The sequence below is a fragment of the Xyrauchen texanus genome, chromosome 40, assembly GCF_025860055.1.
Source record: "Xyrauchen texanus isolate HMW12.3.18 chromosome 40, RBS_HiC_50CHRs, whole genome shotgun sequence".
Lineage (NCBI taxonomy): Eukaryota > Metazoa > Chordata > Actinopteri > Cypriniformes > Catostomidae > Xyrauchen > Xyrauchen texanus.
In genome coordinates, this window is record NC_068315.1 from 11,813,311 (window position 1) to 11,840,539 (window position 27,229).

At 38.0% G+C, this 27,229-nt stretch overlaps 2 protein-coding genes across 3 annotated transcripts; one reads left to right on the forward strand and one right to left on the reverse strand.

Moving 5' to 3' along the window:
* Window positions 1-285: 285 nt before the first annotated feature.
* Window positions 286-7,474, forward strand: LOC127633700 (caspase-7-like). Of its 2 annotated transcripts, XM_052112956.1 has the most exons (7): window positions 286-526; window positions 2,315-2,437; window positions 4,001-4,149; window positions 4,884-5,012; window positions 5,755-5,930; window positions 6,101-6,239; window positions 7,232-7,474. In XM_052112956.1, exons 1-7 carry the CDS (start codon window positions 516-518, stop codon window positions 7,456-7,458), a joined length of 954 nt encoding a protein of 317 aa, XP_051968916.1. In that variant the 5' UTR covers window positions 286-515; the 3' UTR covers window positions 7,459-7,474. The 2 variants fall into 2 exon arrangements, with proteins under 2 accessions (XP_051968916.1, XP_051968917.1); XM_052112957.1 differs by lacking the exons at window positions 286-526; window positions 2,315-2,437 and adding an exon at window positions 3,141-3,361.
* A 2,776-nt stretch (window positions 7,475-10,250) lies between these two features.
* Window positions 10,251-14,861, reverse strand: LOC127633699 (probable E3 ubiquitin-protein ligase TRIML1). The gene is made up of 6 exons (XM_052112955.1): window positions 14,743-14,861; window positions 14,228-14,323; window positions 13,846-14,079; window positions 13,494-13,513; window positions 11,483-11,625; window positions 10,251-10,850 (listed from the first exon to the last, which is right to left on the reverse strand). Exons 1-6 carry the CDS (start codon window positions 14,758-14,760, stop codon window positions 10,252-10,254), a joined length of 1,110 nt encoding a protein of 369 aa, XP_051968915.1. The 5' UTR covers window positions 14,761-14,861; the 3' UTR covers window position 10,251.
* Window positions 14,862-27,229: the final 12,368 nt, after the last annotated feature.

Consider the following 27,229-nt stretch of genomic DNA (forward strand, 5'->3'; position numbering starts at 1 on the left):
AATATGAATTAATATAAAAAATATATAACATAATAATTACTATATTATGAACTGTATAATTATAGTATACTCTATTTTTTATGTGATAAATATTATAACTTATTATTATTAATATTTTCTTAAAACTTTTAAATTGAAAATAAATATATTATCTAGATTTAAACATGTATGTATATAAAAATATAGCAAAAACATATTATCCAAAAACAGCATATACGTAGTTATTTCGGATGACACGTGTTTCGGCTTCAGAACATTTCTATTGGCTGTCTCGTTTCAAAGGACTCGTCCTGGCTAGCTCGCAGTCTTTGATACTGCTATTGTATTTAATAAATAAACAGGAAGTATATAAACAATCGTTTTTACATCCTACTAAGTGGCTCTGTTTCTTTAAATAAAGCGAGACTATCGGAAACTCAGCAGAATCAGGACAGAGTGGAAGTAGTTTCGTTTTCTGTGTAGTGCTGATCTTGAGCTGTACTTGGAAGAACATTCCTCACAGAACTGAAGTTGATATGACAGAAATGTAAGTTCTGACTGTAAAGATTCAATGTCGTTATAAAAAACATCTACGTACGCTAAACTTAATTTTTATTAGATACAAACGCCATCAAAATGTGTGTTGTGATGGCAAACATCACGCGAAGAAGCGTTAGGAAATCAAATTTATTTTTTAAATAAATACATTTATTTAATAAGTATCTAGATTTATATATATATATATATATATAAAAAAGTGGTAATGAACATTGTCGAATGTAAAAAAAAAAAAAAAGTTAAATAAAATAATGCTATAAAACAAGTAGTCAGCAAATAATCGTAAAGTTCAGAGGAGTCGTTAATCCTTTACGCAAGTTAGTGAGACATTACATGTGTTCTTACGATGTAATAATATGCTAGCAACAATAATTGCTAATGCTAATGAAATGTACATTTGACGTTGCACCCGGCTTGTTGTGATAACACTTTAATAGAGCTTTACTTTATCAGCAACCTCAAGACTAAACAAAATACACAAAAAACACAGGGGTTTTATTTGACCATGAGCCATAAATAAGAGTAAAAAATACATAAATAAATAAACAGTTAAGATGGCATAACATACTAGTGAAAGCAGAAGTTCTGGCTGAGGGGTTTTAGGTAATTTACACGTATGTGTAATAACAAAGGATCAAAAGGCCATGACTTTGTTTAAAAGGGACTTTAGGACAGTTAAAATTGCACACATTTACCGTGGTAACCATAGTGTCCTCTAAAATACTACATACAATTGTAATGTTTCATGATAAGGAGGAGGAGGCATGGCCGGAGGGTGCACTGCTAATCAAAGGGAGAGAGATAAATGGGAGCCGGAAAGGCCAGTGCGCTGCTGTGTGTGTCTATCTATGTGTCTGTGTTTAAATTGATTTAAGTTAATTTATGGCATTAAAAGTTATTAAAAGTGTACTAGTCAGCCGATTCCCACCTCCTTGCCCACCCTTTACCTGTTACATTGGTCCCGAAACCCAATGTAGCAGAAAGGAAGGATGCGCTGCCGTGGAGTCTTCGCCGCTGCCGTTAGCCAGGGGAGGAGCTGCTGCCGTACACCGGGGGACAGAGGAGTCGCTGCCAGGTGTCGGAGGAACCGGTGCCATCCGCCAGGAAGGGGAAGAGCGGTTCCATTAGCCAGGGGTCGGAGGACTCCCTGCAGTCCGCCCAGGGAGGAGCAGCTGTCATCCGCTAGAGCGCTCGCCCTTTCCCTCTCCCACTCCCTCCCCTCGTCTCTAACCAGGTTCCCAGGAGGCGGGGTGGACCATCGGCTGCCGGAACAGCTGGATGGGCAGCGTCTCCCCTCCAGAGGTGGGGGGGGGGAGTAGGCCAGTCCTGATGGTGCCCCGGCCTGAATTGGGAAGGGGAGGAGTGTGACAAGGAGGAGGGCGCAGTCGGGCCATGAGGGTGCACGGCCAGCGCTGAGCCAACTAATCAGTGGGAGAGAGAGATAAAGGGCAGCCGGAGACAACAGTTCGAGAGAAAGAGAGAGCCATAGGTCGCCGCTGTGTGTTTGTCCATGTGTTTATTGATTTAAGTTAATTTATGACATTAAAAGTTAAGTTTAGCCGGTTCCCGCCTCCTCCTTGCCCACCTTACCCCGTTACATTTTTGTTCAATCCTTTTCAATTAAAATGGGATCTCCTTCATAAAATCTATCTGTCCTTTTAATGTTCTTATTTTGATGTCAGTGGTGGACAATACTAAGAAACCACAGTTTTATTGCAGTAAGAACTAGTAATTTGCATAGGTTGAGTGAAGTAACAGCTTTCATCCTTGTGTTCAGAATGGATGAAGAAACTCTGACTGCTGAGATAGAGGTGACAGAGGAGGATCAAGAGAACTGTGGAGAAGGAGATGTGACAGATGCAAAACCTGACTGGAAAGGGAGATTGAAACGTTTTGTCAGGTGAGACTCTATTATACTGTTCATCTAAACATCTAGGCTTAGACATCTTTCATCTGTAATATTCCAAATAAATATTCCATGTAGTCTCTCAATTGAAATAAGGTCATGAAAGTTGCATGCATAGTAATTATAAAAGAATAAGCCAAATAATGTTTAAGTTGTTTTAGCATGTCAAGCCACAGGTCAACTTCACAATAATATTTTACATCTATTGTATAATATTTAAAATTACAACTACCCTTGCACAATCTTCAGGCATGTCCACACTAGGTGGCGCCACAGTCCGCTTCGTAAATAACAGGACCAGTAACGAGCTGTAACATGCCAAACGTGCATCATAATCATTTGGATATGCCTATTTATTAGAGGTTCGGATTTGGTGTTTTTTATGACAGTACACAAATGAAAAACTTTTTAATAGCAACAAATACTCCATATACATGTATGTGTTTTGAAACGCTCATAATAACTTTTTTTATAGCTCATCATTATGAAAGCATCATGCAAAAATTATATAGACGTCTGCATATTTTATATGTTTGACCAGTTTGACTCTTTTTGAGATTCGGATTGTCTCTTTTGAGCATGCTTGCTCTGCCTAACTGGGCTAGTGTGTAACTCATGCCTGTGCTCGATTGTATGTTTGTCAGTAGAGGTGTGCTAATGTCCTGTATAAACCTAGTTGAGGGGTTTGAATAGGCCTTTCGAAAGCTCTGGGTGTTGGGTTGGTGCTGACTCAGGTAGCGTGCACCGCCCATGCCCAGAGGAGCCACCACTTCACTCTTTATAGAGTATAGAGCATGCCAGTATCCTAGCACACCCCACATCACACGACAAGGAAAATTTGGGACAAATTCAGCAGCGCTAGAGAGAGGAACAACACATTTCAATGCAGAGTGGCGTACCATTAAATGAAGAGCCCAGGTAGGAGATCATTCAGATGGGATATGATGTAGGGAGGAAAGCCAGGGTCTAGTTGGGGGGACGGGGGGATGGGGGTGCTGCTGCCCAGATCACATGGGATATCTATGGAACAGTTTGTGTCCGAGAGAGAGAGGGTGTATAGGCAGGAACCCATTGTTATGATTGGGTAAAGTGATGACTAGGCTCTTCTGGAATACAGGCACATATTGTACATCCATTGGCCACTATGGCCTACTAATCTGGATGGATCCTTTGGAAATTTGACAATTACGATATGAGATGTCTGTGAGAAGTCTTCCTTCAGGCATGTGGAATATTATCTCTTGGGGACAGTGTGTAGGTTTAGAGCAGCTAATATTATGATTGATAAGGGGACTTCATCATTTTTATGAGACTGGAGGATAGTCTGGTTAGCAGTTGTTTCATATTCTCTCACATGGTTGTATTTTGCTTGAGGTTTGTTTGTTTGTCTACTTACAGAGCTATGTTTTAAAAGACCCTGTATATTTTTTCTATTACATTGCTATAGCATATACTTGTGGAAAATATGTGATGATCTTTGTTTGGAGGCCAGAATTTCTGTCATAGAGTTGCCATGTACAGTAATAGATTGGTCAGCTCTCCATCTCTGTTTCTCAGTAAGAAGAAGGATGGCAAGTTGCAGGAAAAAGAGCAATCTTCTGAAAGCCATTACAAGATTGATTCACCAACATTCCTGTATAAGATGAGCCACCAGCGCGTGGGCAAGTGCATCATCATCAACAACAAGAACTTTGATGAAAAGACAGGTGAGTCTTCTTCCTTCCCATAAGAAAGAAAAATCAGAAGTGAGATCTCTTTCTTATCTCAGTTGCTTCCCTTTGACAGTAATGAGATTTATTGAGGGTAAAAATTTGTATCCTGCTTTTCAGATAAATAAGTCCCCTGCATCTAAGAAAAAAATCCCAGTTTGTTTGTTAGTTTTTGAAGAGATTTAAAAAATGTCTCAAACTCTCTTTGCCAAGATACCAAAGTCTACCATCAAATGTCACATTTCTCATCAAATTCTTCTAAGAAATCTTCCAAGGTCTTAACTCTACTATCCACATAATTTTTTTTGAATTAGACTTATGACTTGCCTTGATGTACCTGTATGTCAGCAAGTGTTTTATTTCAATTTATTAGAGAAACACCTGATTTTAGGAGAAAAAACTGAGACCATGTTGATAGCCTACTTACAGTAAAATAAAACATAATTTAGAACTCCATAAAACTTTTGAGCAATAAAAGTTTCCTCTGGGATATGTCTGCCCATTTTAAAGAACCAATATTTATCAATATTTTCAAGCTATATTTTAAATAGCTCACTGTGTGTAATAACATATTTTGCAATTATTTAGATAATGTGCACATTAACAAAGGAAAAATTAATTGGCTTATGTCGTGAAGTCATTTTGTTAATTAAACGGTGAAAAATGTGCAATGTTAAAAAAAAGATGTAAAAATTAGCAGTTTGGCTAATGCTTCATGCTCTGTGCTTAAGGGATGACTGTACGCAATGGCACAGATCGTGATGCAGGAGAGCTGTTCAAATGCTTTAAAAGCTTGGGCTTTGAAGTTTCCATCTACAATGACCAAACCTGTAAGAATATGGAACTGCTTCTTAAAGAAGGTGAGTGACAAAAAGTGTTGCTTTACCCCGCATCATTAAAGTGTTTCAATGGAATTATGAAAATTAACATTTAAAGTATTCTGCTACAGAAAGTACTAGTATATCATTTGGAAAATATCTAAAACCAAGTCATGGAAAATTAGCAGAATGTGGTTGGGCTGCCAGATTGTTAAAAGACTGCATCATGACATTTGTTGTTTTGATTGTTTTTCTGTGTGTATTATTTAAACCTTTTTGTGTGTGTGTGTGTGTGGGGGGGGGGGGGGTTGTTCCTCTTGGGGTTCCTCTTGGAAAACAGAAACGTTTCTGAAGCAAAGTTTCTAATTTTGTTTTTCAAGTGTGTAAGCTTACAGTAATCAGTTCAGTTTGTCAAGCATTACAGTAATATGTCTCTGGATCTTACTTTAAGTCTCTGCTGTCCTCTACAGTCTAAAAGCCCAAACTACTTCTATTTGCAAACCTGCAGCCGTTAAATTTCTTTTGGCACCTGGCATTTTCTTTCAATGCCAGGTGCCAATGCAAAATGAGAAAATTCTTTTTTGCTTCATTTTTATTTAAAATATTAAAATATTATATTTTTGTGCTTCCAACAATGGAATTTTTACCCCCTTTGGTGCGTGTTAAATAAGTGTTTGTTAATTGTGGACCCTGCCTACAGTTTCCCTGTGCTTTAAGCTAAAACTGAAGTTTAATAAGAGTAAGCTCTTACTTGAGAACTTTTGTGTTTGTGCATGTGTGTCAGTCTCAGACGAGGACCACAGTGACAGCTCCTGCTTCGCCTGCATCCTGTTGAGTCACGGCGAGGAGGGCATGATTTACGGCACGGACGGAGCCGTGCCCATCAAGAGCATGACCTCGCTCTTCAAAGGAGACATGTGCAAGAGCCTCGTGGGAAAGCCCAAGCTCTTTTTCATTCAGGTAAGATGTGCATGGCCACAGGAGATAATGGGAGGAGAGAGGAGGATGAGGAGGAGGAAAACCTACACACAACGGTGTCTATTGTTTTAATGCCATTTCATTCGCACTGGAGGTCTTTTTGAGGCATGCTTCAAATGGATGTTGACATGGTCATGTGTTTTTAATGGCAGGCTTGTCGAGGTTCTGAATTTGATGATGGCTTACAGACGGACTCAGGGCCGCCCAATGACACGATAGAGACAGATGCCAATCCAAGACACAAGATTCCAGTAGAGGCAGACTTCCTGTTTGCATACTCTACTGTTCCTGGTAATGTAAACACGTCAATACTTTTAACTCTGTAACTTCTGTCACTGTGGGTTTAATTACGGTACTGAGGCATGAAGGAAGTTTAGTTCCAGAGATTTCTGGAATCTTTGCCTTACTCTTTTTTACCGCTTCATGACCCTGCATTAAATTCATGTATATTAATACTTTTTTCTCCATTAAAACATTTTGCTCCTACAGAAATTAATTGTAATTTTGAAACATATGTATAAAATCATGACCACTCACATGAGATGAGGACTCTAGTCATATCAGTAACCTTATAAAAGCTGTTTCATTCTACATGGGGCAGGGGTGCCCTCATGGGGGCTGCCATTTTAGAATCACATAACCAGCTGAATACACCTTGCTTAATCTCAGTAAACGTCTTGTTATTGGACACTTTCACACTTGGATTAAATTAATCATGGCTGATTGTGAATAGTGAATTTCTCCAGTTGCATCTGTAATTGAAAACTATTGATTTTGAATGATGCGGTATCCACATCACCAGGTGTCACTGTAAGTCCAAGATGACGCAAACAAAATGTTACTGAGTGCACCTTTATAGCAATAAGCCATGAGAGGTTGTGCATTACAATTGTTTTACTGTGGGTAAAGGGTGTTCTTAGTCACAATGTGAAGTGGACTGTCCTGCTTTTATAAATTGGCAGCAACAGCAATTTGATAAAAGACACCAACAGCGATGTGTGATTTGTGAGCAAATCTTACTTTTGAGTCATTGCTATTCAGTAAATTGGCCAAAACCAATTTATTACCGAATCATTTTATATCAAAATGAATTTAAAAAATCCATATCCAGTAATCAGAGATCACTGGAAAAGTCTTTGAAAAGCTTTTTTAATTACTGTTTCACAACGTCTTCAAACGCAGCTTCCCCAGTCGGAATTGTCAGTTTTATAACAATGACGTGACAGTGATCTTACTGTTATGACACTACAGTATTGTAACATTATACACATTTGTTTTTACAGGTTATTACTCCTGGAGGAATCCGGGAAGAGGGTCCTGGTTTGTCCAAGCCCTCTGTAATGTTCTTAATGAGTTCGGCAAGCAACTTGAGATCATGCAGATCCTCACACGGGTCAACTACATGGTGGCCACCAGCTTCGAGTCCTGGTCAGAGGACCCCCGTTTTAGCGAGAAGAAACAAATACCCTGCGTGGTCTCCATGTTGACTAAAGAGCTGTACTTCAACTGATCTGAATAGTCAATTTCACATCCTTTCTCAGAAAGCGCAGATGTTCTAGCCAAGGACGTAAAGGAATAGTTCACCCAAAAATGAAAATCATGTCATTATTTACTCACCCTAATGTTGCTCCAAACCTGTATGTCTTTCTTCCATGGAACTCAAATGGTGAATTTTAAAAAGTAATCTCAGTGTTTATTTGCCGTATTTATTTTTCAAGCTTGAAAAGAGTCAATAAAACTATATAAGCACAGCAAAAGAAAAAGGAAGAAAGAAAGTCACGTGTTTAGAGTGACATTAGGGTGAATAAATAGTAACAGAATTCTAATTTCTGGGTGAATTATTCCTTTAATAGTAGCTCACTTTTAATCTGTGATATTAGCCAAACTGTTATCCTTTTTTGTCATTAATCTGCCATACAGAGGGAAACCTCAATGTAATACTTGAGCAAAATATTTGTTCCATAAATTTTAGGAATTGTTAAACGGTGCACATTTCCATAGCAGACAGTGAAGACACATCGGGTGTGCCAAGACTGACCACTGACTGACTCACTGACACTTCACTCAACCAATCGGTCACAACATTCAGGGATGATCCAAACCCAGCTGGAAGCGTTGTTGTTTGTGTGTGAAAGCAATTGTTTACGTCATGCTGGGCATACGGACACTGAAAAGGTTTTCCTCTGTGCTACTACATGTTCAAGTTTTGGTGGTTCGACTTCACTTCCACATTGTATTCCAGGTAATGGTGATGTCACATTTGATTTGATCTTTCTTAACTGGCAGTGTAAAATATTCATGTTGCTTTGCCAACTTTGAAAGTTTGCTGCCAGCTCTCTCAATAAAACGCCAGTGGCTTTTTATGGCTCAAAGGCGTCTGCTCATTTGGATTATCAATCTACTTACTAAGTTCTTCCCTTAGTCAAAGTTTCAAAGTTCAGCTATTTTATTTTTGTTGCTGTGAAAAACTGGCTGAAAAAAGGAGTGGAACCGGCAATGGAGTGGGACTTATCTATTATGTTTTATCTGTTTGTCAGCATCTCATTAGTCATTGATACTCTTGGAATGTTTTACATCCAAGATTGAATCTCACCACTAAAGTAAACTTTCTTTTTCTATTTATTCTGCTGTGCCAGCAAGAGCAATGGTAGTTTTTATTGCTTGTCATCTTAGTTTCAGCCCAGCAGTCTATGATTTTTTTTATAAGTGTCATCTTTAGGCTTGGATTCAAATGATAATTTCCATAAATCCTTAAGTTTGACCTGCAAAGATACTGAATGGTTCTTTCAAATGTTTCTGTCACCGCTTATCAAATGTTTAATCCACTTGCCTGTTTATATTTTCAGTTGTACAATTCTAAGCATAAATGGCAATTTGTAGCATTTTAGCATTGGTTTGGCTTGGTTCTTAGTCCAGAATGCTCTTCAAAGGGGGTCAAAGAAAGGTCTTGAATGGAAATGGAGTGGCAAATAGTGTGGTAATGCTGACACATGCCTGTTTTAGAGGCTATTCATCCATCCCTCAGTGGTTAGTTTACAAAAAAAAAAAACAATTACCCTCTGTATTCAAGGTGTAATTTTAAGCACAGTGAATCTTAAGTTGTCTTATGTTTTGTATTGATTTGTTTGTAATCCTCAGAGGCAGCTATTGTACCACTGGTAACCAGTTTTACCATTTATCATCTGTCCCAGCTGACCTGATCTACTCTTTCAACCTTAAAGGATAGTTCATCCAAAAATTAAAGTTCTGTAATTATTTTACCTTGTATGGTATTATTTTTTTGGTGCAACATAACATGATAATTTTATAAGAACCTTTATGAAGCCTTTACCTATACAACATGTTACTGTCAAGCTCAAAAAAGGACAAAAAAGTAGTCTATATGACATGTGCACTATATTCCGGGTCTTCTGAATCAATGCAGTACAATAGCTTTGTGTAAGGAACAGACTGAAAGTAAGGAAATTATAAAAAAAAAAACAAAAAAACATCCTTTCTATTGCATCTCTCTAATTGTAGGGAAAAGAGCTGCGTAAAGATTCATTAAAATTTGTCATTTTGTGTGCCACAAAAAATAACAGCATATAGGTTTGAAACAACATGAGGATAAGTAAATACATAATTATAATTTTTTGGTGGACTATTCCTTTAATGAAAGGCTCTGATGTGTTGGCTGGTTGTGTTTGGTTTTGTTTAACACTTTCTTTCCTGACAGTTGTTTCTGTGTATTTCATTCTCTTTTATTCATACATTATTCATCCAAATAACACTGAATCTGCCAGCCTGTGCACTGATAAGGCCCTCTCTTCTTTATGCATGGATTATTAGTGAAGTGCTCTGACTTGCTTTGAAATGGAATTGTAGGGGAAAAATATAAATTTTATTGTAAATTAGTTTAAATTCTAAATGCTTTACAGTGATAATGAAAAATTTTAAATGATAATCTATGATATTTTTGGGTCAAATGCCCTGAAACAATTGTTTGTACTGTGTTAGCATTATATTTTGTTTCATTTCTTCACAACAAATGACTGCATTAGTTAGCAATTTACTGTGTTGTATTAAAATACTTTATTGAACTTTTTGTTTTCTTTCTTTTTCTTTTTTGCCACTACTTCATGTCAATTATAAATTACATGAAATAAGTTTAGTAAGCATATAAATTCATATTTCCCCACTGGTCTCAAGATTGAATAAAATCCACTGTACAATATGCTTTGTTTAATTAATACATTTTGGGAAATAAGTGCTTGAAACATGAATCAGTATGTAAATTAAGCTAATTTTAATCCTGACTCTGACCTTAGTTCTTATTGGTTGTCCATCTCAACATTGAAGTGGACTTTGAAGCATCACAAAGCAGCAATGGTTTGTTGTTCGTCCCCTGGTTGTCATGGCCAGGACAGACAGCTTGGTAGAGTGAATCTGTGAAGGTTCCTGCACAAAAGCTGTATAAGGGTGTCATGGTGTCGGCCCCCAAAAAACAAACCAAGCCTCCTTCTGAGCTGGAGAAGATGCCAATGCGCTCAAAGTTTCTCCCAGATAAATGGGTGAGATGATGGGGAACGCCATTGTGCCAGGCTGTGTAATCGGCATTAAAATACTCAATGCACCAGGACGTTGGGCCCCGGCCCAGCCAGCAGTCCTCCTCTCGTCCCTTCCTGGGAATGTTAGGGTATGCGATCCCTAGCTCCCAGTATGTCTTGCCAGTAACCTGCACCTCCCAATAGTTGCGAACATCCTGAAAGGCCTTTCGGCTTAGCACGTTCAGGGTGGTGTCGAAGCGAGAGGGATTTTCAGGAACTTCCTGCCAGGTGTCGGTATAAGTAACTGATTCTCCTGCAGGGCAAATAATAAGCTTAGGGTGAGCTGACTCAGGATCCAGAACAACTTCTTGGGCATCTGAGAGAAGCAAAGTATCAAAAACATATGATTAGAAACTATCATTTGAAAAGGAAAGTTTAAGACAAACTTTGAATGTTGGCATGCAGTATGAACAGTGTTACTTTATGTCACAAGGTTACTTAAAGTAATATAAAAAGTTTGGTTTGAATGATTTGGCAGTATGAATATACTGTAGATTGAAGTTTGATGGGATGTAGGCCTTGCTTCACCATGGGTGGTTGTTAAGGTGCTCTGAGTTGCTGCAAGGCAGTTGTTGTGTCTAGCTACTAAAGTGTTGCTTGCATAGGCGTCATTTATCTGCACATAACCTAATTAATATTTACGAGTTTTGCCATGGTTGCTAGGAGGATGTATGTTCTGGCTGGTTGCTAACGCATTGCTAAGCTGTTTCAAGGGTCTTCTGTGTGGTTGTTAGGTGGTTGCCAATGTGTTCTGTGTGGTCGCTAGGGTGATTTGGATGGTTGCTAAGGTATTCCAGCTGTTTTCTAGGGCATTGTGGGTGGCTGCTACAGTAGGGTATTCTGCATGTTTGCTAAGGAATTGCAAGGTGTTGCTAGGGTGTTCTGGATGGTTGATTCCAGCAGAATATCTTAAACAAAATGGTTCAATTTTCATATGAAGATGCTCACAGCTTTGGAAAAGTTTCTTGGTGACAGGAACCTGTGAGCGTATGAACAGCAACAGGTTAAGGGTTAAATCAAGTAGCTGCTCATTCTTAAACTCATCCATCTGTATTAACTCTGGATCTGTCTTCTTCAGAGTCTTCATTACCCTTTGGACAAGAAAGCAGATGTAGAGAAAAAAGGCTGACATTAATTACAGTAACAATTTATAATAATGGTCTGTCATTAATAGGTGATTATGCAGGAATTATTGCAGGACAAACAAGTAGTAATACATTCACACTTTAGTAACTACTATTAACTAATATGGAAACATGATTTACCAATCAGTTAGTAATAGTGAACTGATGACTGATGTAGTTCACTGTTAGGTAATCAGTAATTATTGAATTTGATCTGCCTCATTGAGAACTATTAACTAACTATGGCAAATTTAAAATGATTACTAATGAATTACTAATCAAAACATAAACATATGTCTAAAATAGGAATGATTATGTTTTTATTGTGAACAAGGTCATGCACGAGTTCTTTGTGGGAACTGATTTATGAATGTAACAGGTCACTAAATCAAGGCTACAGTGTCTGGTAGAGTATCATAGTTGAGGATGTAACCACATATTCAGGATTGATGGGGACCAAATTGATGGGGTGGGAGGCATGTCCCCCTCAATGTCTATGGTGGTTACGGCGATGATCATGTTCAGCTTACCTTACAGAAATATATGGATGTATGTGCCCAACCTGTGTATTCCTTGGGATATCTCTTCTGTTCATTAAAAATATATACATATAAATCTGTAAGTTGACTATGATACTCTACCAGACACTGTAGCCATGATTTAGAGAGCTCTTATGTTCATAAATTAATTCGAGCAAAGAACACACATGAGGCACATGTTTCTCTGAAGGCGCATTTCATGATTATGTTCACAATAAAAACATAATCATTCACATTTTAGACATATATTAATGTTTTGATTTGTAATTAATTAGTAGTTATTTTAAATTAGCCATAGTTAGTTAATAGTTCTCAATGAGGAAAATCAAATTCAGTAATTATTGATTATCTAACAGTGAACTACATCAGTCATCAGTTCACTATTACTTACTGATTGGTTAATCATGTTTCCATATTAGTTAATAGTAGTAACTCAATTATTAATGTAGTGCTACTCATTTGTCCTGCATTAATTCCTGCTTAATTACCTATTAATGACATTAGCGAACTTAGTAGTGTCACATCTAGATGTGTTTTTGTCCATGATTTTATGTTTATGTCTTTTATTTTGAAGTTGTTCCTTGTCATGTTATTTCATGTTTCCCTGCCATGTCATGTGATTCCCTGTCTCCATGTCAAGTCATGTGATCATCCTGTTTTCCTCCATGTTCATGTGTCTTGTTAACTCGTTATCAGATTTAGTTTGTCATTGGTTTATGTTTATTAGTCTTGTTATCTTGTTTATAGTTCTGTCTGTTCATTGGTTGTTTTGTTACTCCTGTCCAAGTATTTATATCCTCATGTTTGCTATGGTTCTTTGTCAGGTATTGTTTATGTAACTTTGTTTAAGGTAAGTCAAGTCAATTCAAGTCAAGTCAAGTTCATGTTTATGTTTTGTTTTATAGTCAATTCAAGTCAAGTTCATGTTTATGATTTGTTTTGGTTTCACATTTGGATATATAATTCTTTGTGTAAATAAACTGCCGCTGGGTTCTTCACATCATCATCGTCTTTGTCTGCCTGTCACTGCCAGCATCGGTACAAGTAGATTTGATGTGATTAAATGCCTGACTAATTTATTGAGTTTCCTGTATAATATGTGCTCTATGTAGTTCACACGAAAAGAAACATCCAATTACCAAATAAATAAATAAATCACTTAAGTTCTTGCTATCAAAAACTATATTGACTGGAGTTTGGTTAATATACTTAAGCTGACATCATGGACATACATTAAATTCATCAAGGTACTTACACCAAATTGACAAATACTCCCTTAACTGCAAAACTACTTACCTTCCTTCCATTTCTGAAATCTGTAATTAAAGGAAAGAGAGAGAGATGTCACCATCGGTGAAGAAGTGAACAGCACAAAAAAAAATTATATATATAAATATGAACATACAGTTTGATATACAGTATGTTTAGTATATGGCCATATATCAGATTTCTATGTAGGATAGATTTGTGTGTCTAAAACTATCTACATTTTGTATTATGCTATTGGCGATGCAAATAGGTGAGATTTTGACCATTTTCAACCTGCGCATTTGAGCACAATGACGGCAGCTCATTAATTGCTCCTTTAGGGTTCAATCTGTATAACTTTTTGATAACCATCCCATCTATATCTGAACTAAAGATGCACCTTCTCTTGACACTGTTGTTTATCTTTCTCCAGCTGTGCAGATAGTTCAGCCAGCTGTTGGTCAATTTCCAGGGTTAGATGGTAACACTTCTCAATCCTGTCCTCAACAGTTCTCTCCATGGCCTCTGCCTCAGTGTCCAGCTGGCTCAATGTAATTTGCAGGTCATCATCCAAAATCCTTTTCATGTCATCATATTTCTTCTTAATGTTCTCTTTAAGAGTGGCAGTTTTGCTCTATGGAATAAGCAAAGAGTACTGTGCATGTAACATGATACAACAAAGTAATTTGCCATTTTAATAGTGCATATTAATGTTTATCTGGAGCACTCAAAGCAATGCATTTTTCATATTTATAGGCATTTGTGGGAGTTTGACAACTTACACTGAAGTCAGATTGTTTTGATGACAGCTTTTTCGTTTGGAATGACAGAATGTCACTTTGTCTCTTCAGGTGCTCCTGATATTTTATTGGGGTGTCCTTGAATACAAAGATGTGATTAAATATTAAAGATCGGAAGGGACAAAATAAAAAATAAAAAACTATTCTGAAAATTGGGAGGGGGCATGATCCCCTCAATGTCTATTGTAATAATGCTACTAATTCTCTGCTTGAATGTGATGTTTTTATAGAGTCAAATATGCATTTCACAATATAACTGTTCAGTTTGTAAAGTTTTCCTAAACCTGAAGAGAATTAGTAAATGTTGAGCTCTCTGCCTTTTCCAATGGGTTTTAGAATAGCAGTTTGCAATTTACAATATGAGTTCAGTAAGGTAAATTTCATTAACATGCTTTCACATTTTGTTGTACAACATAAAATACACATGTAAAATATTAAACTGCTACAAGTTGTTAGATAAGGACCAATAAGTTGCTAAATGTAATGAGATTCTTTACCTGAGTTTGGGTTTTCATGGTTTACTCATCAACTCTAATCCGTACTAGTGCCAGTTCGTAACTTGATTTGATAGATGATTTAAGTTTTTATTCCCGCCTTTCCAATCTCTTTCTCCACTAGCAAACAACTAGCCCAAGCCCCAATCTTCAGTCTTTATAGTGGACTGTTAAGATCCCAAGGATGGGGGAGGAGTGATGGGGAGGGTTGTGCCTATTATGGACTATTTGTTGTTCCCGTGCCCTGAGAAGTATTCACGGTGTACAACTGGTGTCTGTAAATCTGGCCTTGGTGAACAGGGAAAGGCATGACTCCTCAGGACTGAAGGAGCTGTACTAGTACTAGGCCTGCTGCAGTCTGAGTACACTGTGCCCAAAATAGAGGGTAAAGCCGGTGCCATACTAACAGACTTCAAACAACTGAAAAGTGCTTTGCTGAGATCTTGCTCTCTTCACTCAGAGCAGTGACACACTTTCCGATACATAATGGCAGAGGGGTGACAGGCATACCAACTCACCGCAACTCTCTCTCATTCCCTGTCACGTGGAGCTTACCTAAATAACAACAGGAGTACAGTGTGAGCATAAACAACTACAACAGAGTGATTTAGGGCATTTTCAAATCTGTCTCTTGCTAGATTTGGTCTGAAACAGGGGCTAAAATAGTTGCATTTTTTTCATTGTTTGGTTCACTTTCACAAGGTAATATTTCAAAATGACCCAAAACTGTAAAACGTCCATTGTGGTTATGTTTATTTATCATTAGCTGCTTCTACATTATTTCTGCATTAAAAAGAAGGCTACCTGTACTCACAATCACAGAGCTCTTTGTCTCTTCCTCTTTTGCTCCTGTACACTGACACACAGAAAGCATGAAGCCACGTTTTTATCTGTCAAGAAGTTGCCATGCAGTCCGACCTGTGCCTGTTCTGCCGCTAGAGAGAGAAGCAATGCCGAATCTAATATCCTATATTTAATATAGCTGCCAAAAGGGTATATCTGCTTTTGATTACAGGGACAAACTGACCAACAGATTTCTTCTCCATCCAGGTGGTCTCAAACCAATGGTTTTGGAGCAGGTGGGAGTGTGATTCCCATGTTCATATGCCTACTAACCCAACAGAGGAAGAAAATGCACCAGGTTCAGAAACAAAGGCTCCAAACGAGCCAGGTGTGAAAACGCCCTTTGGCACTTTACCATGTGAATTTGCGTGATTGTGTATTTATTCCATCGAGACTTGCTATAGAATGCATATGTCCATATACTGTTGTGGCTCTACATTTAGATGTCATTTTAGTGTTGGGAAAAAAGGCATGAAAAAGCATGGTGAAACAATCTCTATTGATTATGACTGCGTTTGTAATAATATGAAGCTAAGTGGAATGAAAGATCAGCTTGATGATTTGTCAGTTCTTGAGTAAAAGAAGACGCTCATTGGTCACTTGACGAGAACACTAGAGCCTGCCAAGGCGACAGAATTATTTTTTCAAGCAAGCTTGATGTGCATTTTAGTTTTTGAAGCCATAAACTCGGTCAGAAATCTAGGGGTAACCATTGATAACAAACTCAATTTCACAGACCACATCTCAAAGATTAATACTCTACAATATCAAGAAAATAAGATCCTTCCACTCTGAACATGCCACACAACTTCTTGCTCAGTCACTTGTCATAACTAGACTGGACTACTGTAACACTCTCATTGCAGGCCTTCCTGCATGTGCAATTAGGCTTCTGCAAATTATCCAGAATGCAGCAGCATGTCTGGTCTTTAATGAACCAAAGTGCATGTTACACCACTCCTTGTCTCCCTTCACTGGCTGCCAGTTACTGCACGTATTAAATTCAAGGCTCTGATGCTGGCATACAGAACAGTCACTGGGTCTGCTCCAGCATACATAAAATAATTTCTGCAGAGCTACGTTCCCATCAGAAGCCTGCGGTCGGCTAATGAGCGACGCCTTGTTGTACCAACACAAAGAGGCACCAAAACACTTTTACAGACTTTCGGTTTCACGTTAGAAGAATGACCTTCCCAACTCCATCTGTGAAGCAGACCACTATCTGTCTTCAAAAAATGGCTAAATCACATCTTTTCCATGAGCACTTAACTGTTCACTCATAAAAACAGAATACAAATATTATATATAAATATATTATATAGATTTATATATATATATATATATATATATATATATATATATATATATATATATATATATATATATATATATACAGTATATATATATATATATATATATATATATATATATATATATATATATATATATATATTATGCTTATGATGCATTATTCCTCTTTTGAAAGTCGATTTGGATAAAAGCATCTGCCAAATGAATACATGTAAATTTAAATAAACTTAGCAGGGATTCTTAGTGATTAATGACCTCCTCTTGGCAGACACTAATGTACGCCTGCCCCTAGTCTGGCCAACAATTGTGTTACTGAAGCTCACACCTAAAAATCACTGGAAAATCGTCTTGAGTGGCGTCAGCTTAAGCAGCACTTCAAGCCATCACAAATCCTCTATTTATATCATTTTCACATGTAAGACTTGCATGCATCTGTCACATCAAATGTTTGGATATTTAAATCAGTATGTCCTGTTTAATCATTAAAACAGTGAGGAACATTTCAACAAAGTGTGTCCTAATGGTATGTCTGGTTGTGAGTGTGTGTGTGTGTGTGTGTGTGTGTGTGTGTGTGTGTGTGTGTGTGTGTGTGTGTGTATGTGTGAGCGTGTATTTATCACTTTGTGGGGACCAAATGTCCCCATAAGGATAGTAAAACCCGAAATTTTTGACCTTGTGGGGACATCGGTCCCCATGAGGAAAACAGCTTATAAATCATACTAAATTATGTTTTTTGAAAATGTAAAAATCCAGAAATTTTTCTGTGAGGGTTAGGTTTAGGGGTAGGGTTAGGTTTAGGGGATAGAATATAAAGTTTGTACAGTATAAAAACCATTATGTCTATGGAAAGTCCCCATAAAACATGGAAACACAACATGTGTGTGTGTGTGTGTGTGTGTGTGTTTGTGTGTGTGTCACAAAGGAGATCTCTTTAATATCTCAATCGTTTCTCCTAGACACCAATGAGATTAAATGGAAAGTCACTAAGAAAAAAGCCCCTAAAAATCTCAGAATGTCCAAACAGCTCTGACCATGGTCACCATCATTGTTAGGTAAGTTACTTAAAAAGTAATCCACAAAAAATGACTAATTACTTTTATAAAATGTATTCAGATTATTGATTACTTCACTGAAATGACTTGCATTAATAGTTACTTTTGTAATTACTTTTTACAACACTTTTTATCTCTATGTTACCTCCTTGTTACTTTTCGCACTCAGCACCATGTTTCTCCCTTACAATGACTTGTTAGGGCTGTACGCCCTTCTGATGTCACAGAAATGCCAATGATATTGTCACGTTCCTGTGATGTCTGCCCCGTGTTTTCTGTTTCACTCAGCACGTCACATTCCATGTCACGTTCCTTGTGGTCCGGTCCATGTTTTCACCAGTCATTGTCTAGAAATCTACACTTCCCAACTCTCCTTGCCCGCACCACCTGCCAGCACTCACTCATTGTTTTCACTTGCGTATGGTTTAGTTCCATCACCTCTGTGTATATAACCCTGTTTATTTCTCCATTCCCCTGTCGGTCTTTAATGTTTGTGGATGCTTGTTTCCGTGCTCTCCGTCATTGTTTCTCAGAATCAGCTTTATTGCCAAGTATGCTTACACATACAAGGAATTTGTCTAGGTGACAGGAGCTTCCAGTCAACAACAATACAAACAATACCAAAAAAAACAGCAGCAAGGCATAGGTAATTAAAAACAAAAAAGAACACAAAATAAATAATTATACATATACGTACATAAACTCACCTTCATACATACCCACATACACACACGTAGTGCAAATCTAATACAATCTGTATATAAAGAACAAAAAACAGTATATTATGTACAGAGCAATGTAAGTAATGGCAGAAGTGGATAAGTTGGATAATATAATTTAAATTAAAATTAAACTGTGTATTGCACATAATTATTGCTCAATGGGGGTAATTTAACTGTTCATTAGATGGATGGCCTGAGGGAAAAAACTGTTCCTGTGTCTGACGGTTCTGGTGCTCAGTGCTCTGAAGCGCCGGCCAGAAGGCAACAGTTCAAAAAGGTAGTGGGCAGGGTGAGTGGGGTCCAGAGTGATTTTACCAGCCTTTTTCCTCACTCTGGAAGTGTATAGTTCTTGAAGGGAGGGCAGGGGGCAACCAATAATCCTCTCAGCAGACCGAACTGTCCTTTGTAGTCTTCTGATGTCTAATTTCGTGGCTGCACCAAACCAGACAGTTACTGAAGTGCAGAGGACAGACTCAATGACCGCTGAGTAGAACTGTTTCAGCAGCACTGGTGGCAGGTTGAATTTCCTCAGTTGGCGAAGGAAGTACAACCTCTGCTGGGCCTTTTTCACAATGGAGTCGATGTGTATCTCCCACTTCAGGTCCTGTGAGATGGTAGTGCCCAGGAACCTGAATGACTCCACTGCTGACACAGTGCTGTTTAGAATGGTGAGGGGGGACAATGTTGGGGTGTTCCTCCTAAAGTCCACAATCATCTCCACTGTTTTGAGCGTGTTCAGCTCCAGGTTGTTTTGACTGCACCAGACAGCCAGCCGTTCAACCTCCTTTCTATACGCAGACTCATCATCATCTCGGATGAGGCCGATGACAGTGGTGTCGTCTGCAAACTTCAGGAGCTTGACAGAGTGGTCCTTGGTGGTGCAGTCATTGGTGTACAGGGAGAAGAGTAGTGGGGAGAGCACACATCCCTGGGGGGCACCAGTGCTGATGGTACAGGTGGTGGAAGTGAATTTTCCCTGCCTCACAAGCTGCTGCCTGTCCGTCAGAAAGCTGGTAATCCACTGACAGGTAGAGGTGGGAACAGGGAGTTGGTTTAACTTAGTCCGGAGTATATCTGGTATGATTGTGTTGAAAGCCGAGCTGAAGTCCACAAAAAGGATCCTTGCGTATGTCCCCGGTCTGTCCAGATGTTGCAGGATATGATGCAAACCCATGTTGACTGCATCATCCACAGACCTGTTTGCTCGATAAGCAAATTGAAGGGGGTCCAGAAAGGGTCCAGTGATGTCCTTCAGGTGGGCCAACACCAGTCTCTCAAATGACTTCATGACCACAGATGTCAGGGCGACAGGTCTGTAGTCATTAAGTCCTGTGATTTTTGGTTTCTTAGGGACGGGGATAATGACTGAGCGTTTGAAGCAGCATGGGACTTCACATTGCTCCAGTGATCTATTGAAGATCTGAGTGAAGATGGGGGCCAGTTGGTTAGCACAGGAACGAAGGCAAGCTGGTGAGATGCCATCTGGTCCTGGAGCCTTCCTTGTCCTTTGCTTCCGAAAGACACGGCACACATCGTCCTCACAGATCTTTAGTGCAGGTAGTGTAGCAGGAGGGGGAGGAGGGGGTTGCAGGAGGTGTTAATGGTTGTGTGAAATGAAGGTCCGAGTGCATGTGGGGTGTGAAATCGGGCCTTTCAAATCTGCAGTAAAACACATTCAGGTCGTCAGCCAGTCGTTGGTCCGCCACAGGGTTGGGGGTAGGAGTCCTGTAATTAGTAAGTTGTTTCAGGCCACTCCACACTGATGCTGGGTCGTTAGCTGAAAACTTGTTTTTCAGCTTCTCAGAGTAGCTTCTTTTAGCCACTCTGATTTCCCTATTCAGTGTGTTCCTGGCCTGATTATACAAGACTCTATCCCCACCCCTGTAAGCCTCCTCTTTGGCATGACGAAGCTGTCTGAGTTTTCCTGTGAACCATGGTTTATCATTGTTGAATGACAAAAATGTCCTAGTAGGGATGCACATATCCTCACAGAAACTGATGTATGATGTAACAGTATCTGTGAGCTCGTCCAGGTCTGTAGCTGCAGCTTCAAAAACACTCCAATCAGTGCAGTCAAAGCAGGCTTGTAGTTCCAGCTCTGCTTCAATAGTCCATCTCCTTATAGTCCTTACAACTGGCTTGGTTGATTTTAATTTCTGCCTGTAGGTCGGGAGAAGATGAACCAGACAGTGATCAGAGAGACCCAAAGCTGCACGTGGGACAGAGCGATATGCATCCTTTAATGTAGTATAGCAGTGGTCCAGTATATTCCTGTCTCTGGTGGGGCATGTAATGTGCTGTCTGTATTTGGGCAGTTCGCGTGTGAGATTTGTTTTGTTAAAGTCCCCAAGAATAATAATGACTGAGTCCGGGTATTGTTGTTCTGTGTCTGAGATTTGATCAGCCAGCTGTTGCAGCGCTAAGTTCCCAGACGCGTTTGGAGGAATGTAAACACTCACCAGAATAAACGAAGAAAACTCCCGCGGCGAGTAGAACGGCTTACAGTTAATAAAGAGCGCTTCCAGATTAGGACAGCACATCCTCTTTAGTGTTGTTACATCTGTACACCAACTTTCGTTGATGTAAAAGCATGTTCCACCACCTCTCGTTTTCCCCGTTAACTCCGCGATGCGATCCGCTCTGAACAGCTGGAAGCCCGGCAGATGTAATGCGCTGTCCGGAATGGCTTCACTCAACCAGGTTTCAGTGAAGCACAGTGCAGCAGAGTTTGAAAAAACCCGTTAAACCCTTCTAATGTCTTTCGTGTTGTTTTTGTAGTTTTGCTTTATTTTTCCCCATCGCGGGTATTTCCTTTGTTCTTGTAGTGTTTGTTTCCTTTTGTTTTATTTCAAATAAAGAACCGCTGCACCTAGATCCTCGCTCCTTGTCTGCCTTCACCTACATTCGTGACAGATATGAACATAAATCATGTTTTTAATTCTACATAATACTATATTAAAAATGTGTAACCCTAATGTACTTAAAAGTAATTAATTTAATTAAAAATCAGTAACTGCAATCAAATTACTAGAATTTAAAAAAGTTACGTTTTCCACTACTTTTTGATTAAATAAGTAAATCGTTTACAACAACTAATTTCTTTGTGACAAGATTACACCCAACACTGGTTATCATTCACTTATATTGTATGGAAACAATGCAATGAAAGTGAATGGTGACTGAGACCAACATGTTACCTAACATCTCCTATTGTGTTCGATGAAAGATAGTAAGTCATATGGGTTTGGAACGACATAACGTTTTTTAACTGATGACAGAATTTTCATATTTGAGTGAACTATCCCTTCAATTCTCATGACCTATGAGCAATAACATTTTCCTCTAGGTGTCACAACTGGGACAAATTCCAAATAGTTCAGGAAGACTTATGGAACAGGTTGCACCAATATTAGGCTTTAGCCATGACCCTTGCAATGACTGATTCAAATTCTATGAATGGCATGTGCTTAGGAACGCTTGGATTGATGCCTGTGCCAAACCACCTGCAGCTGCTGCTTGTCTTTCTACAGTCCTGGACTTAGAGAGGATCTCTGACACTCCACTGCAGCCAACTTACCCCTTACACAGATGGAACATGTGCAGGTTCCAATCAGAGTGCCATTAAGCAAAAATGTATGTTTAATATCCTTGGATGAGGTGGCATGTGGGAAGCCTGAAGTGAGCCAGCAGTTGAAGTGAGCCATGGCATTTTGATTTATACAGTGATTTAAAATATGGTTGAAAATTAAAGCAAGTGTTAAATACATTAAGTAAGTGTAAGGTTACACTGCCTTTATTTCTGTCAGTTGGCACACAAGCCAAATTTCTTCAAAGTTGCCTTTTGGAATGCATCAGATTGGCAATTGTCTAACTGTAACACTAGCAACACAAAAAAATGTACATAGACTGCTGAGTCAATCCTGATAATGTAGTATATGGGTGTGTTAAACTGGTTTTAGGTTATCTTGGTTATTTGTTGTGTTGCCATGTAGTTGGCACGTTTGGTGCAGCAGAACCCCTGAGGTGTATCTATGAGCACTGATTATTGTGACAGTAGTGTTGTGTAACATTACACAACACTACTGTCACATTACTTAAGTTGTGAATACATAAATAGAATAGTTTAACAGATTGTTTGGACACCAAATTCTGTTTAGATGAGCCACAACGTTTTTGTAGAGATACTGATACCCGGGATAGCACACGGCACATTTTAATGCCCCAAGTTGCTATGTTGCTTGGTAACTTTATATTGCCAAAAAGTTACTTTATAACTTGACAGAAAATAGTTTAGTTCACCTGTTATTATTATAATTTTAAAAGTATTATAATGCATTCATAATGTCTCGTAATACAACGTATAATAAATCTTCTCATAAATGATTGTAAGGACAGTTATAATACTTAACCTATTGATAGTAACAATGTTGCACCTGGAGAAGTTAGTAACATTGTAGAAACATTGTACCACAACAGCTGCCCTGAAGGTCTCGAATGACATCTTTGAGGCCCACGAAAAAGGATATCATTGTGCATTCCTTTTCATTGATTTACCTAAGGCTTTCGATTCTGTGGATCATGATATATTTATTAAGCTTGTACATAAAAATATTGGACTATCTGTTAAAACTGTATTTTGGTGTAGCCAAGAGGAGAAATTTCATGAAATTGATCTCTTATCATAAATTGGATGTGGCCCCTTAAAGACCGGATTTTTTTGACACCAGGGTTTTTGTGACACCTGCTTTCCGTCACTCTCTTGTGTTAAAAGCATGAGAACATACATTGTACTATAGAGCTCCCGGTTTAGTTCATTGATTGAGAATTCTTTGGGTAAATATAACATTTTACACAAATGTTTATAAATTGCATTAAATATGTGTTCAGAAGAGTTGTATGAAAAAAAAATTGTGTTTGTTTTGGGTAATGTTTGATAGATGCATATGGATTGCATGTGTGGAGCTTGACCACGTTTGTGCACATGCAAGTGGGTATGCAACTGGGTACGTAAATTTAGCTTTAATCATTATTGAATTATATATATATAGTCTTTTCCAATTAAGTAACATGTGTAATGAGAATTTTATTGTTTTAAACTGCAATACATGTCCTTAAAGCATGGCTAAAAATAAGTAAAATACAGTGAGTGATTTAAGCATGTGTTAACTGCATAAGATGTTGTTGTTTTTTTGTGGTTTGAGCAAGTATTTAAATGCATAAAAAGCTGTGAATGATATAAGCATGTATTAAGTTGATGTATGATGAAGCATATGGTAGGCTACTGCCCTGTTTGTATTTTCTTTCGACATTAGCCTCTACCGTAATTCAGTTTCAGTTTTTTTTTTAAATACAACTTGTCTACAGTTTTTTGTCTTTTTTATAAACAGTCATCAGAATAAAAACCCAAAAAAGATATTTTTGGTATCCAGTGTTGTTTCTTTTCAACTCACCAGCTACATTGGTTTGAAAATGGTAGAACTCAATGTGTACGAACTGAAGGTTACCAAGGGTGTTCTCAGGGATCTGTTTGAGGCCACTCATTCAATTTATATTAATCGCCTTGATATTAATATTTAATGATGTTGCGCAATATAGGCTTTATAGTTTAAAAAGTCATGGTAAAGCTAGGGTTTTATTACAGACATAAGTCCTGTATTTCATTTGATGCAAAAAATAAACAAATTTCTGCCACTTTTCAGTGCTAGATTATGGATATGTTTTGTATAATTTTGCACATTCTTGTCTTTTACTTTCCTACTATTAATCATGGGTTGTTAATATTCATAATAAATTGTAATATTGCCACTCATCATTGTTGTGACGAAGCAGGCGGAGAATGGGGATCTATATGCAGCAGTTTATTCAAAAAACATAAAGAAAAACTCAGAAGAAAGCAAAACAAGGGAGACCTGGCACAGAGCATCCAAAACATGCAAGAACTAACAAGGAAACAAGGAAACTAAAAGGGCTTATATACACAAAAGGAACAAACAAGGGAATGAGGAACACATGGGGAAACAATCAGGGAATCAGAACTAATCAGGGGAAAACCAATCATAAAATGAAACTACAAAGGACTACAAAAACCAAACAGGAACTAAACTAAATTTCAACATAAAAGCACAAAACAAAAGACAACAGTGAACATGACAATTGTGAGTTTTACAAAATAATTTATTGGCATTCATTGTCCAAATGCAGACTTATGCATTGGTATTTGTTCATCTAAAACTCTATTTTGGGTTTATTGCCACCACATCTACTCTCTCAGAATGCTTATTCACTCTCGGCTACATTTGTTCGAACTGAACTTGGGAAACAAGTTTTTCGGTATGCTGACCCTGTGACTGGAATACTCTACAAAGTGATTTAAAGATACAAAACCTGGTGTCAAAGTGTACTTTCAAATCTTTAATTCGAGAATTTGAGAAAGATTTATCAATTTGCAAATGTCTTTAAAATACTATTCTATCTTTGTGGTAAATAACATATTATAAGTTGTATTATGAGGCATTACAATTTTATTGTAATGCATTTATAATGCCTTTACAATGCAAATAAAAATGGGCTTCACAGAAAGTGTTACCATATTTTTTTTTTATTAAAGCAATAAACCATTCAAGACATTGCAGTGCATTACAGTGATTTTACTACAATTAGTTTATCACCAGTGAGTTTCCACACACTTCTATTAAGTTCACACAGATGAGCAGTCAGACAGTGCATAACATACTATGGCTCAAATCATTGCCTTCCTTTTGACATCACCTTTAAGGGTTTTTGCCACTGATGGGGAATTCCTTGTATTTTTACTACAATTTGTGTCCTCACAGACCGGGAACATCCACATCAGGTACAGTCAACACATTCTCACACCCCAACTCGTCACATACGGACGCTAGGGCAGGACCCCTTGGCGGCGCTTATTGATGCGCCGGGTGTACCTTTACAGTGACAAACTTTTTCAGTCAAGTGAGAATAGTACAACCATTATGTTTAATAATAATGACATATTACATTCATATGGGATTGTGGCTGCAGAGGGAGTAATTGTGTTGTGTGATTGACAGGGTTGATGCCTGAGGTTGCAAAAATGTGTGTGTGTGTGTGTGTGTGTGTGTGTGTGTGTGTGTGTGTGTGTGTGTGTGTGTGTTGTTTGTTTGTTTGTTTGTTTGTTTGTTTGTCTTTCAGGTTCACATTCACAGCATTTCATTTGTTACCACAACTGTAAAATGGCCAGTATGTCTTTTTCAGGAACTGTGATTTACAATAACTAGAAATTAAGTTGAAGTTAGCATGTGGCTTCTGTGGGTGTACTGCTTGCTTTAAAATATATAATTTTTTTTTTCAGTCAACTCTACATTCAGTCAATATGAATGGTGAGTAAATTATAACTTAACAACATTTTTGAGTGAACTAACATTTCAATAGTAGATTACCAATCTCTTTGTTAATTTATTGCATGCTGCATTGTTTTGCAGAAATCATTGAAGCGGAGGTATTTCATGCTTCTAAAGTACAGTGACCACACATGCCAGCTTAAATACTTTAAAAGTGAAGTCAAGAACAAGCCAGTCATAGATTTGTCTGGGTATGAATGCTAAATAATTACCAATTAATAATTAAATGTTTGTACATTCTGTGGGGCTGCAGAGAGAGAAATTGTTTTTTTCTGTCTGTTCTTTTTAGGATTACCTTGATGTTTTTATGCCCCGAGATGCATTCAATGTGGAAATGGATTCACAAAAATGTCTCCTTGTGTACTGTTTATTAAAGTACCAGAAAGTGGCATCCTTTTTGGAGGGAACAGGTTTGTCCTGATTTTGTTTGCTTTGTTTGTGGCAGTGATGTGTTGCTGTTATATATATATTCTTGATAATAATTTTTGTATTGTTTCCCTGTAAAATATCTATAAATCATTAAAACAAGATCAGTTTGATTTATCTTGTTTTAGAAACAACACTGCATAAGATATTTAGGTTTTTCAGAGAATGTATTTTTAACATGTGTATTTTGTCTTACTGTACTGGCAGTTTTTATAGTCAAAACAAGTGAAAAAATCTACCAGCACTGAAGAAGTAATCCAAAGTATTTAGTTATGTTACTGCTCTTGAATAATCTAACAAAATACATTACAAATTACATTTTGCAGCATGTATTCTGTAATCTGTAGTGGAATATTTTTCAAAAGTAACCCTCCCAACCCTGAGTCTATATGTATATACACTCACCTAAAGGATTATTAGGAACACCATACTAATACGGTGTTTGACCCCCTTTCGCCTTCAGAACTGCCTTAATTCTACATGGCATTGATTCAACAAGGTGCTGAAAGCATTCTTTAGAAATGTTGGCCCATATTGATAGGATAGCATCTTGCAGTTGATGGAGATTAGGGCACGAAGCTCCCGTTCCACCACATCCCAAAGATGCTCTATTGGGTTGAGATCTGGTGACTGTGGGGGCCATTTTAGTACAGTGAACTCATTGTCATTTTCAAGAAACCAATTTGAAATGATTCGAGCTTTGTGACATGGTGCATTATCCTGCTGGAAGTAGCCA

Bases quoted from the DNA above. Each gene is read 5' to 3' on its own strand.
- LOC127633700 (XM_052112956.1), top strand. The intron at 2,438-4,000 runs GTGAGACTCTAT...TCTGTTTCTCAG, and splicing joins AGATTGAAACGTTTTGTCAG to TAAGAAGAAGGATGGCAAGT. The intron at 4,150-4,883 runs GTGAGTCTTCTT...TCTGTGCTTAAG, and splicing joins GAACTTTGATGAAAAGACAG to GGATGACTGTACGCAATGGC.
- LOC127633699 (XM_052112955.1), bottom strand. The intron at 11,626-13,493 runs GTAAGTAGTTTT...TCTTGTCCAAAG, and splicing joins ATTTCAGAAATGGAAGGAAG to GGTAATGAAGACTCTGAAGA. The intron at 10,851-11,482 runs GTGAGCATCTTC...TGCTTCTCTCAG, and splicing joins CAAGAAACTTTTCCAAAGCT to ATGCCCAAGAAGTTGTTCTG.